Source organism: Scyliorhinus torazame, chromosome 5, assembly GCF_047496885.1.
Source record: "Scyliorhinus torazame isolate Kashiwa2021f chromosome 5, sScyTor2.1, whole genome shotgun sequence".
In the NCBI taxonomy this organism is placed as follows: Eukaryota; Metazoa; Chordata; class Chondrichthyes; order Carcharhiniformes; family Scyliorhinidae; genus Scyliorhinus; species Scyliorhinus torazame.
In genome coordinates this window covers 67,190,932-67,204,389 of record NC_092711.1, presented here as the reverse complement: position 1 = coordinate 67,204,389, position 13,458 = coordinate 67,190,932, and the positions used below count along the sequence as shown (strand labels likewise).

Sequence of the window (13,458 nt, the reverse complement as noted above, 5' to 3'; positions counted from 1 at the left end):
GAGACGTGGGCATGAGTGTCAATAACCAAAACTGTAGATAAAACGAAGTGCACGTTCCTTCCATTATTTACAGGAAAGAAGGGGATTGAGGATCAGTGAAGAATAGAGATCAAAAGAACATAACAAATAGGAGCAGAATTGGGCCATTCGGCCCATCGAGTCTGCTCCGCCGTTCAATCCTGGTCTTTATGTTCCTCAAATTCCAGTATAATTCAGAATATTCTCTCCTCCTGCGCTCTGGTCTCCTGTGCTGTGGATCGGGGATATTCGCCACAGCGGGGAATGCTGTGTAATAGTCCTGTCATTGAATGTCTCCATTAGTTTATAGTGATTTTTTATGCTGAATGGAGAGATTAAAAAACAAGTTAATGATCTTACTGAGAGCCAGTGGGCCAGGATATAAAATGAATGAATTAGTACAGAATCTCAAGGGATCTACACCATAATTCCATCCTGGTTATTGTAACAGCAACAATATCAGAACCAACGACGATGAACAGATGTAAACTCATTAATGGTCATTAACAAATGAAGCTTTTCCCTGTGCAAAATATTTGCACAGCCAATCATGAATTATATCCTTTCGTCTTTGAAAATTGGAGGGTTAACAATTGGAAATGGTGAGTGAACCCCTTTGGACATGTGTAATATCTGAATGGTCCCTCTCCAATGTTTCTGTGTTATTGTGTCAGTAAATGGATGACCCCGTGAATCCACAATTAGCTGGTGAATAGTCTTTTTGCAGAGTGAGTGTATCCTTGTGTTTTCTGCCTGGAATGGCAAACAAGGAGCATCCATAATCAACAGTAACTACTTGCATTTATAGAGCACATTCACTATGTTTATAAAAATTTGAAGCAATTCACAGAAGCATTAATACTCTCCATATTAAGGGAATCATTCCAACATATCATGCTTGTGCCTTCAACATCTTCCCCAAAACACTGCAATAATTTCTGTGCAATAAAAGAAGAAAGTTCAAGTTTTGCCAAAGTAAATCGGTGACTTTGGGAAATAGTCTTTGACACTGTGTAGATTTAGATTTATTGTCACATGTACCGAGGTACAGTGAAAAGTATTGTCATGTGTATAGTCCAGGCAGATCTTTCTATACATGGAAAACATAGGGCATACAATAAATACACAACGTATATACATAAACCTGGACAATGGGTGAAGCACATGGAGTACAGTGCTACAAGAATAGAGAAGATGCATAGAGAGATCAGTTCAGTCCATAAGAGGGCCATTCAGGAGGCTGGTAACAATGGGGAAGAAGCTGTTTTTGAATCTGTTGGTGTGTGTTCTCAGAGTTTTGTATCTTCTGCCCAGTGGAAGCGGTTAACGGTCACCATCCTGCTTCAGCCACTGGAGGATGGTTCACATCAGAGGATGGGGGAGGGGGGACAATAAATAAGAGCTTACACCTTGCACTCAAATCAATGAGGACTCTGATCTCTGGTAAGGAAGGAAACCTTGGCAGGTGGGCGGGGAAGATTCAGAAACACCCGCTGGAGGCCCCAAACCCCCAATAAGACCCACTGATTTTATTGTCAGTTTGCGGACAGGAGCTGGAGAACTGAACCCAGGCAGAGGAGAGGGAGGGAGAAAACTGGGAGTGGAGGAAATAAATGGTGCAGATGGTGAGATGGGTTTGGATTTCAGCCCAAGGAGGAGGGAGAGTGTGTGGGACGGGGATTTACAGGCCTCTTTACAGTTCTATCATCCTTGTTTTCTTTATAAAATCAATTCCACAGGATATTAGGAGAGGATTTGCAGTCAGACATCAGAAACATCATTTCAAGATCTGACAGCTGCTCCATTTATTGAAACCTATCATCGGAATTTGAACATGGAGCGAAAACGCACCGTTCACCAGAGTGAGAAACCCTACACATGTTCAGTGTGTGGACGAGGCTTCAGCCATTCATCCGGCCTGTCGAGACACAAGCGCAGCCACACCATGGGGAAACCGTGGAAATGTGGGGACTGTGAGAAGGAATTCAATTACCCATCGGAGCTGGAAACTCATCGCCAGTCACACTGGAGAGAGGCCATTCACCTGCTCAGTGTGTGTTGGGGGGGGGGGGGGGGGATTCACTGCATTATTCATCTTCCAGTCACACCAGAGAATTCACACACTGGAAAAGCGGTTCAGCTGCTCATTCTGTGGAACGAATTTCAGGCAGTCATTCGCCCTCACTGCACCAGCGAGGTCACACCAGGGAGAGACCATTCATCTGCTCCCTGTGTGGGAATGGATTCACTCAGTCATCTCAGCTGCTGATACACCAGCGAATCCACACTGGCGGAAGGCCATTCACCTGTTCTGTGTGTGAGAAGAGATTTGCTCAGTCATCTGCCCTGCTGACACACCAGAGGGTTCACACTGGGAAGAGGGCATTTGGTTGCCTTGAGTGTGGGAAGGGATTCACTCAGTTAGCCAACCTGCTGACACATGAGCAAGTTCACAAGTGAAGTTGGATTCTGTTGTTAATGCTGCTGTTAATCACACTGAACAATGTTCATTCCGACAGTTCGAGTTTGTTTCTGCTGATGTTCAAGGTTATTCAGGGGAGATGGTGGTGTTGTTGTAATGTCACTAGATTAGTAATCCAGAGGCCCAGGTTAATTCTCTGAGGACATAGGTTCAAATTCCCACACATGCTCTTGCATGGACTCGATGGGCCAAATGGCCCCCTTCTGTGGCGTCACCATTCTGATTCTAAGACTGCATCTCTACATTCAGCAGTAGCTGAGATAATATAAATTCAGTTACAAAATCTGGAAAGCTAGTCTCAGTCAATGATGACAATGAACCCAGCATCGATTTTTTTAAAAAACAAATTTGGTTCGCTAATGTCCTTTCAGGAAAGCTGCCATCCTTATCTGATCTGGCCAACATGCAACTCCAGATCAATACCAATGTGGTTGCCACTTAACTTCCCTCTGAAATGGGCCTCGAGGTCACTCAGTTCAAGGGGAATTAGGAATGGGCAACAAATGCTGGCCTTGCCAGTGATGCCCACATCCCCTTAAAAAATAAAGAAATAAAAGTTAATAACTGGACCAGAGTTTAATATTGGGGATCTACAGCCGATTGCGTACACGGGGCTGTGGTGCCCCTTTCACAACTGCTGTCTGATCTTTCCCCAGAATTCAGAAACGCTGATCAGGTAATTCCTGAATTGACTTTTGGTAAGAACTCTACATTTCAGTGTCTGAAATGTGCCACTGAAATGTGCCACTGATTAGCATCATCAATTAGAAAGTGCTGATTAACCTTGCTGACAATTCTTACTAAGTTGTACATTACACACAGTGACACCTCCATTATCCAACAGTGAATGGGAATTGGTCGAGAATCGAGAGTCTCCAAATGCTATCCCTCCTGTCTGGTACAGAAATCTCCTCAGCACGGGAATGGAATCGACCTCAAGAAATAACCATGTATTAATCTTTTAAATCTCAAGAAAGTTATGGCAAAAGCTCACGCTCAATCTATCCTGAATAAAGCTTTCACAGCAGCTTGCTGGCTGACAATTATAGGACAAGCCTGTGATCTCTGCTCAGAACAAGACTCCAGCACGGGTTTTAAAACAAAACATTTATAACCCTGATTCAGTTGGATACATAAACCAATTGTCGTTGGTTTGTCTGAGTAAATGTTGCACCAGGCCTTTGAGAGAGAAATAATAATTTTAGACAGGAAAGTGATTTTGAAGTGATTGATTCTAATTTCAACCCAACAACACTCTGGTGACACCATGGACGAAAGGTTTTACATGGGGAGGTGATAGCGTAGTGATATTGTCCTCCAACTAGACCAGTAATCCACAGGCCCATGGTCATGTTTTGGGAAATTTCAAGCAAATGTATTTGAAGCTTTGGAGGATAATCAAATGTTCATTTTAAAAAGCGAGCTATAAAACAGTCAGGGTGGCCCTGGGTTTCGACCACACGAGCTGTCGAGAAATAAACTAAACATGAACAAAATTTCAGTTGTGCCTCCCGAATAATCCCCCCAAACTCTTGCCATTGCTGTTCCACTGTCTTCCGTGCTAGGCTACCCTTCCAATCAACTCTGGCCAGCTCCTCTCTCATGTCTTTGTAGTTACCTTTATTCAATTGTAGTACCGTTACACCTGATTCCAGCTTCTCCCTCTCAAACTGCAGGGTAAATTCAATCATATTGTGGTCACTGCCCCCTAAGGGTTCCTTCACCTTAAGTTCCCTAATCAGGTCTGCCTCATTACACATCACCAAATCCAGAATTGCTTGTTCCCCAGTGGGCTCTACCACAAGTTGCTCCAAAAATTCCCTTTCTTGGGATCTGCTAACAACCTGATTTTCCCAGTCCACCTGCATGTTGAAGTCCCCCATGATTATTATGGTATTGCCAATACAGTTGCAGGAACCCACTTCTCGCTGGTAGTACAGCTGTGCACAAATACTTGCTCTCCTTGTACAATCGAGTGCCTTTTGGGATTACCTTCTCTTCAGGTTTGTGACTGCTGATTGTGTTCCACTATCTCAGACGTCTCGGGGGACATGTTGATCAGATGTCGTTCTCAGCTTCCTCTTCAGTAGTAGTAAAGCTGGGGAACTCTGAGTGGTCGTGTGTGTGGTGTTGCGAGACGTCACCAAAAACTGTTTAGACGGCAATTTAATGAACCTTGGTCCTTGAAGGTTTTCAGTGCATCTTCAAGGACTGGACAAACCAATTGCAGGGATTTTTGGTTTTCATTGCTGAGCACAACATCGAGGGCCGAAGGGCCTGTTCTGTGCTGTACTGTTCTATAAAACTAAGGAGCAAACACTGTTATTTGGATTTGGGATCATTTTGAAATGAGAAAACATCAGGCACTTTATAATGGGTCAAAATGGAGAAGAAACTAATAAAATCTGCGAATGCCTGGAACCAAATGGGAATGTTTGATTTCTGTTTTACCCATGCTGCTGCCTTGTTCTGCATTACAAGCCAGCGGGTTGCCCACTGTACTAAACCAGTCCCAGATGTGCATGTTAGGTGGATTGGCTATGCTGAATTGGCCCTAGGTGGGATTACGGGGATAGTGTGGGATTTGGGCCGAGGTGTGATTCTCTTTCAGAGGGGTGGTGTAGACTCGATGGGCCGAATGGCCTCCTGTAGGATTCTATGATCCTCCTAACCCTGACCATAGATTAAATCATAAATTATGTAATTTACGACTTTCTGGATCAAATTATCCAGGAAACTTTCTCCTTCCCCAGTCTAATTTCTATAGTTCAGGCGACAGCTCAACAACTCTGAGCTGATATTCCTGGTGCTGCATTTACTGCAGATGCCATTGCTGTGAATCATATTGATGCCCACCAGTTTCTTCATGCTAAAGCTGTGACACATCACTTCAATTTAAGGTTTGACCTGGAAGTTGTACAAATTCTGAGTATTGGCATCATTTTCTATTTTTATTTCATATTTATTGTATCCGCAGTATTTTGCTTTTCTTTAACCATGGAACTTCATATATGCAAATAGATTTATTCAATTTTTCTACCTGTTAACAATTGAGCTTTGAAAGTCCAAAGCAATTAATATACAGTCACTGCTTCTTAGTGCGAAGGTGATGTTTTAATATTCTCTTTGTGAGAAAAGAGACACCTGTTCACATTGTCTGCTGAGGTTCAAATGAGTTGGCATCTGACCAACTCTGCTTTTAATCAAATCTAGGCTAGAACTATGGAGCAGATCCCATTCGCTCGGATGCTGTATCAGCTGACTTAATTGTTTTATATCTATCTCTGAAATCGTAATCGGCGATGGATGATTTTATATTGGACAATGGGGCTTGCCCATGGCGATGCGGTTACCCAGCATTCACCGAGAGGGTGACTATGCCCCAGCTTCAGTCCAGAAGACCATTGCGCAGGCGCAGTGTCTCTCTTACTGGAGTATGCGCAGTGTCTCTCTTACTGGAGTATGCGCAGTGCGGGTGTTGGAAGTGTTCGGATGGGATGTGCAGGAGCTGCAGGTAGAGATGAACTAATTAAGATAGCGGGTGAGTGAGGTTAAATGCAGCCGGCGTGTGAGGAGGGAGGCTTCATGAACACTTGGTGCAGGAATAGAAGGTTTCATAAACACCGGACGAAGGCCTCATCCGCAAATAAAAACATCGAGGCCCTTTGTTGGGACCGATGTTGCAGCCGCCATCTTTAGATAACAGCGAGCAATGCGGCCGCCATCTTTGTAGGGGGCAATGGGCAGCATAGCGCATGTGCTACGCCATCTTTATTTGGGGCATTTGCCATGAATTCCAGAAGTTCGTACCTGGCTTCCAATGTTTGTCTCTTGTTCGTTAAGTCGTAGAATCATTGAATGATTACATTACAGAAGATTCACCTGAGGAAGGTGCAGCGCTCCAAAAGCTAGTGATATCGAAACAAACCTGCTAGACTTTAACCTGGTGTTGTAAGACTTCTTACTATTACAGAAGAAGACTGCTTAGCCTTCCTGTTAGTGCCAGTTCTCTGCCAGAACAAAGCAGTTAGTCCCACTCCCCTGTGCTTTCACTCACAGGACCAGCTGCAAATATTCCTCATCCCGTTACCTGTGGAGAAGTTGATGACTGATCTTCTTGAACTGCTGCAGACGTTGCTCTCACAGTGTTGTTCGATAGGTAGTTACAGGTTATTCATGCAACAATGTTGAAGGAACAGCAATATTTGTCTCATACAATGTGTGTTTATATCGTATCATTCATGTCATGGAACATTCCAAGGTGTTTCATGGGAATTTTATAAAGCAACATTTGGCACAGAAGTATGTAGGGACACATGAGGACTGATTGTCAAAGGTTTGGCCAAGGATATAGAATTTACGGAATATTTTAAAGTAGGAAAGGAAGATAGAGGGGAGAGGATTAGGGAGGAAATTCCAGCGTTTATAGGCTTGGAAACTGGGGAATGGACACCAAGGATGGAGTGATTTCTTAAACTGGAGCCTTTGTAGGTCAGCGAGCACAGGGGCGGAACACGACTTGGTGTGACTAAGCACATAGGCAGCAAAGATTTTGATGACCTCCAGAATACAGGGAGGTTGAATGTTAGAGGCCGACTGGGAGTGCTTTAGGATTGTTAAATCTAGAGGTAATAAAAGAATGTGTGATGGTTTCAGCAGCAGAGTGGAATTGAGCAATTTAACTGAAGCAGAAATAGGTGGTCTTGGTGATGATGTGAATATCTGGTCAGAATCTCAGTTTGGGAATTGTTGTGAATAGTTTAGTTTGTCCTTAGAAAGTTCCCAGGGAGAAGAATGGGGTCATTGGCTCGGGAGTGTGGTTTATACTGGGAACTAAAGACAACAGCTTTGGTCTTCCCAATATTAAACTGGAGGAAATATGTGCTCATGCAGTATTGGACATCAGACAGATCGGATGGTGTTTGACCTGATCGGGATCTTGGAGATGATGTTGTTCATATTCGCTTGCTAGACTGACCCTTCTATGTGGTGGATGTTGAGGGTTTGGGAGATTGTCAAATGGTGGTTCAGTTTAACATCTATAAAATATCTCTCCATTATACCCTGTCTTTCCCAACCACTTGTCTCTCTCCCACCTCTCAATCTTTTTCTCTCCCACTTCTCTCACATTTTTTCTCTCTCGTCACGTAGAATTGTCTATACCAGAGGGTTGTGGATGCTCCATCATTGAATATACTTCAGGCTGAGATGGAGAGTTTTGATCTCTCAGGGGGTGAGGGGAGTTGAGGAGATGCAGAAAAGTGGAGTTAATAGACCAAAGCCATCTACGATCGTAGTAATTAACAGAGCAGACCCGATGGGCCGAATATTTTACTGCTGTTCCTATTTCTTATGATCCAATAGGGTTCTGAGTTTTGTGTAGGTCCAGACTGGGAGGCAGGTTCCCTTCCCTGAAGGACATTAATGAAACAGTTCGGTTTTTACAATAATCCAGCCATTTTCATGGTCATGTTTAGGTAGTGCTGGCCCCACAAATGACCAGATTGATTCAACTCAATTTCACAACCTGCCTTTGAATTTTTGTGGGCTCTCTCTCACTCCCTATTTTCTGTTTTAAGTCAATTTCACAGAGGATTAGAAGAAGAGGATTTGTGGGTGGAAAACTCAAACCAAACATCACATCAGGATCTGAATATCATCAGATGTTTTGAGAAATGTGTGGACTGTGTGGAGGAATTCGGGTCCCTGTCTCTGCTGGAAACTCATCGGTGCAGTAACAGAAGGGAGAGACCACTTCTCGTCCTGTGGGAAGGAATTCACTCGGTCATTCACCCTGCGAGTTCACACTGGAGAGAGACTTTTCAGATGCCCCAACTGCAAATCCTGTGGAAAGAGGTTAAATTCATCACCAGATCTCACTGCACACCAGCAAGTTCACACAGTGGAGAAACCATAAACCTGCTTCAAAGGTTCCTGGGAACTGATGTCCCATCAACGTGTTCACAATGATGAGAGACCGTTCAGGTGCTCTCACCGCGGGACTGGGTTCAGGCGATCGTCTGACCTCACTGTACATCAGCGAGTTCACACTGGAGAGAGACCGTTCAATTGCTCAAAGTGTGGGAAGAGATTCACTCGGTTATCCAGTCTGCAGACACACCAGCGAGTTCACACTGGGGAGAGGCCTTTCTCCTGCTCAGAGTGTGGGAAGGAATTCACTGAATCATCAGGACTGCTGCGACACCGGCGAGTTCACACAGGGGAGAGGCCATTCGCCTGCTCTGAATGTGGGAAAGGATTTACTCGGTCTCAGCACCTGCAGAGACACCAGCAGGTTCACACAGACACAAAACCGTTCAAATGCCCAGACTGTGAGAAGTGTTATAAAGGTTCCCTGGAGTTAATACGCCATCAACGTGTTCATACTGGGGAGAGACCTTTTAAATGTTCAGACTGTGGGAAGTGCTTTAAAAGTTCCTGGGAACTGATATCCCATCAACGTGTTCACACTGACGAGAGACCGTTCAGGTGCTCTGACTGTGGGACTGGGTTCAGGCGATCTTCTGAACTCACTGCACACCAGCGCGTTCACACTGGGGAGAAGCCGTTCACCTGCTCCAAGTGTGGGAAGAAATTCAAACACTCATTCATGCTGCTGACACACCAACGAGTTCACACTGGCGAGAGACCTTTTAAATGTCCAGACTGCGGCAAATGCTATAAAAGTGCTGGGAACCTGATGCTCCATCAGCGTGCTCACACCGACGAGAGGCCGTTCAGGTGCTCTGACTGTGGGACTGGGTTCAGACGAGCTTCTCAACTTACTGTTCACCAGCGGATTCACACTGGGGAGAGGCCATTCACCTGCACTGTGTGTGGGAAGGGATTTATTGATTCATCCACCCTGCAGAAACATAGAGTCCACACTGGGGAGAGGCATTTCACCTGTTCCCAGTGTGGGAAGGGATTCACCCAGCCATCCACCCTGCTGAGTCACCAGCAAATTCACAAGTAGCCACAGTGACTGGATTTTGTTGTTAATCGCATCCAGGATTGAACCATGTTCATTGAATCTGTTTCTGCTGATGTTAATAAAGGCCAACCCAGATAGAATGATTAATTTTCTGTATAAAGGGGCAACACTGTGGTGCAGCGGTTAGCACTGCTGCCTCACGGCGCTGAGGTCCCAGGTTAGATCCTGGCTCTGGGTCACTGTCCGTGTGGAGTTTGCACCTTCTCCCCATGTTTGCGTGGGTTTCGCCCCCACAACCCAAAGATGTGCAGTGTAGGTGGATTGGCCTCGCTAAATTGCCCCTAAATTGGAAAAAATGAATTGGGTACACTAAATTTATATTTTAAAATATTTCTCTATGAATAATAAATCAGCTTTATTTTCAACACACAGTGTGCTGAATATTTTAGTAACTCTCATTTTTTTCAAAAATGTATTTATTCAAAGTTTTTCAATAAGTTTACAAAACTCTCCAAAAGGGAAAATAATACAAATAAAAAAGGGCAACATGCCAACCAAACAGAACAACTTAACCTCTAAACGATTAACACCCAACTCAAAACAAAATAGGGCAAGCGCCCCTTTCAAAAAGGAAAATAAATCAGCCCCCCACCAGCCCCCCTCCTGGTTTGCTGCTGCTGCTGACCTCCATCTAACGCTCCGCGAGAAAGTCGAGGAACGGTTGCCACCGCCTGGAGAACCACTGCAAAGACCCTCGCAAGGCAAACTTTATCTTCTCCAACCTAAGAAACCCCGCCATGTCATTGACCCAAGCCTCCACACTTGGGGGCTTCTCGTCCCTCCACATTAACAAGAGCCTTGTCTGGACTACCAAGGAGGCAAAGGCCAGAACTCCGGCCTCTTTCGACTCCTGCACTCCCGGATCTTCCGATACCCCAAATATCGCTATCCCACAACTCGGCTCCAAGAACAGTCTCTTAACCCTCGGGGCCCACACACAAATCCCATAATACTCTTGCTCACTCGCTTGAAAAAGGCCTTGGGGATGAGGATGGGCAGGCACTGAAACACGAACAAGAACCTAGGGAGGACCGTCATCTTGACAGACTGCACCCTACCCGTAGGGAGAGCGGTAGCATGTCCCACCTCCTAAAGTCCTCCTTCATCTAGTCCACCAACTGCGCCAGATTGAGCTTATGCAAGACCTCCCAACTCTTGGCCACCTGAATACCCAAATACCGAAAACTCCTCTCCACCATCTTGAGTGGCAGCTCCTCCAACCTCTTTTCCTGGCCCCGCGCATGCATCACAAAGAGCTCGCTCTCCCCAATATTAAGCTTTCTACCCCGAGAAGTCTCCAAACTCCCTGAGGGTCTGTATAACCTCCCCTATCCCCTCTACCGGGTCCGTAATAGACAAAAGCAAATCATCCACATATAGTGAGATGCGGTGCCCTAGATTCCCTCAGCGCCATGGCCAATGGCTCAATCGCCAAGACAAACAGCAGGGGGGACAGGGGCACCCCTGCCTCATTCCACGGTATAGTCTAAAGTACTCTCACCTCAACCGGTTCGTCGACACACCATCGGGGCCAGGTATAACAATTTAACCCACCCTATGAACCCAAATCCAAACCTACCCAGCACCTCCCACAAGTACTCCCACTCCACCCGATCAAAGGCCTTCTCCGTATCCATAGCCGCCACCACTTCTGCCTGCCACCCCCCCCCCCCCCCCCCCCCCCCCGCCGCCTCCGAGGGCATCATAATCACATTCAGGAGCTTCTGCACATTTGCATTCAACTGCCTATCCTTCACAAATCCCGTCTGATCCTTAGGTATCACTCCCGGGAAATAATCCTCAATCCTAGTGGCCAGGACCTTCGCCAACAGCTTGAGGAGTGAAATCGGCCTGTACGAACCACAATGCAGCAGGTCTTTGTCCCGCTTGAAAATAAGCCAGATCAGTGCTCGTGACATCATCGGGGGAAGAGTTCCTTTCTCTCTCGCCTCATTAAAAGTTCTCAACAGCAACGGGCCCAACAGTTCCGAGAACTTCCTATAGAATTCAATCGGGAACCCATCCGGTCCTGGGGCCTTGCCCGCCTACATACTCCCCAACCCCTTAACCAGCTCCTCCATCCCGATCGGGCCCCCAAACCCTCTACCTGCTCCTCCTCCACCCTTGAAACCTCAATTGGTCCCGGAACCGCCGCACCCACACACACACACCCCCGGCCCCCCTCCGGGGGCTCAGATTTATACAAGTTCTCACAGAAGTCCCTGAAGACCTCATTTATTTTAGCTGGACTCCACACCGTATTTCCTACCTTGTCCCTGATTCCCCCAATTTCCCTAGCCGCCTCCTTCCTCCGCAGCTAATGCACCAGCATCCGACTCGCCTTCTCCCCATACTCGTACACTGCTCCTTGTATTTTCCTCCACTGGGCCTCAGCTTTCCCCGTGGTCAGCAATGCAAACTCCGTTTGAGGCTCCGGAACTCCTTCAGCAGTCCCTCAGGGGATTCCACGTATCTCCTATCCACCTTCAGTATCTCCCCCACCAATCCCTCCCTCTCCATCCTCTCCCTCTTTTCTCTGTGAGCCCTGATGGAGATCAGCTCCCCTCTAACCACTGCCTTCAACGCCTCCCAGACCACACTCACCGAGACTTCCCCATTGTCAGTGGCCTCCATATACCTCTGTATACACCCCCGGATCCGCCCACAGACCTCCTCATCCGCCAACAATCCCACATCCATGCGCCACAACGGGCGTGGCCCCTCTCTTCCCCAAACTCCAGCCCCACCCAGTGTGGGGCGTGATCCGAAATTGCGATGGCCGAATACTCCTTCCCTTCTTCTCTCGGGATCAGCGCCCTGCTCACCACAAAAAAGCCTATCCGTGAATAAGCCTTGTGCACATGAGAAAAGGAGAACTCCCTCGCCCCTGGCCTAGCAAATCTCCATGGATCCACTCCCCACATCTGATCCATAAACCCCCTCAGGACCTTGGCCGCAGCCGGTTTAGTAACTCTCATACAAGTTTATTCCTTTTGTAGCTCTAGAATGAGAGGTCAGAGTCTTAGGATAAGAGGTAGCAAATTTAAAACAGAGTTGAGGAGAAACTACTTCTCCCAAAGGGTTGTGAAATGGAATTCGCTACCCCAGAGTGCAGTGGATGCTGGGACAGTGAGTAAATTTAAGGCGGAGTTAGACAGTTTTTAAATTGGTGATGGGTTTTGGAGAATGGGCAGCACGGTGGAGTTACGGCCAGGATAAGATCGGCCATGATCGAATGGTGGAGCAGACCCAATGGGCCAAATGGCTCAACTTGTGAAATAGGTGCTCTCCCTCTGCCCTGTCTCCTCCATGCTCACCTCCAACAAGTGTGAGGAGCTCCAAGAGCTTCTTTGTCGCTAAGATTGAGACAGTCAATCAGCTGCCTCTGCTGATTCTCTCCCTTCCCACAGGGCCAAACTGGCTCCTAAAGGTCCGGCTTGTGCAAGCCCTGAACTCGCATCATCGTCCAGTTTCTCTCCTCTCTTTTAGCTCCTTCTATATCCTCTTGTCCATGAGACCTGCCTTCTCCCTCGATCCCACTCTGACTAAACTGCTGACCGCCTACTTTCCCCATGTTAGCTGAAACACCCTGGGATGATTTATTACATTAATTGTGTTATATAAATACAGGTTGTTATTGTTTCACCACAGCCAGTTTGTGCAAACTAAGGTTCCACAAACAGCAAGCAGACCAGTGACTGATTAATTCAGTGTTTCTTTGGGTGTTAGTTGAAACACAAATGTTGGTCACACTGCATCAGGAGAACTCCCCTGTGGATATATGTGGAGGTGAAAGTTCTTGTATTTATTTCACAGCTTTCACACCCTCTGAACATCCCAAAGTGATTCACAGTCAGTGGGAGCATCAGAGTCAGCATGGATTTACAAAAGGCAATTCATGCTTGAGAAATCTGCTGGAATTCTTTGAGGATGCAACGAGTAGAGCTGATTAAGGGGAGCCAGT

The 13,458-nt window shown here is 46.4% G+C and overlaps 2 protein-coding genes across 4 annotated transcripts in view; one reads left to right on the top strand and one right to left on the bottom strand.

Moving 5' to 3' along the window:
• Nucleotides 1-13,458, bottom strand: part of LOC140418206 (uncharacterized) — a 387,895-nt gene that overhangs the window by 201,559 nt on the left and 172,878 nt on the right. The gene's annotated exons all lie outside the window — the stretch shown is intronic.
• Nucleotides 5,975-10,088, top strand: LOC140418198 (uncharacterized). Of its 3 annotated transcripts, none has more exons than XM_072501619.1 (2): nucleotides 5,975-6,014; nucleotides 8,080-10,088. In XM_072501619.1, exon 2 carries the CDS (start codon nucleotides 8,445-8,447, stop codon nucleotides 9,474-9,476), a length of 1,032 nt encoding a protein of 343 aa, XP_072357720.1. In that variant the 5' UTR covers nucleotides 5,975-6,014; nucleotides 8,080-8,444; the 3' UTR covers nucleotides 9,477-10,088. The 3 variants fall into 3 exon arrangements, with proteins under 3 accessions (XP_072357720.1, XP_072357718.1, XP_072357719.1); XM_072501617.1 differs by having other exon boundaries at nucleotides 5,978-6,041; XM_072501618.1 differs by having other exon boundaries at nucleotides 5,988-6,659.

Excerpts from the sequence above, each read along its gene's own strand:
- LOC140418198 (XM_072501619.1), top strand. The coding sequence starts at position 8,445 with ATGTCCCATCAACGTGTTCACAATGATGAGAGACCGTTCAGGTGCTCT.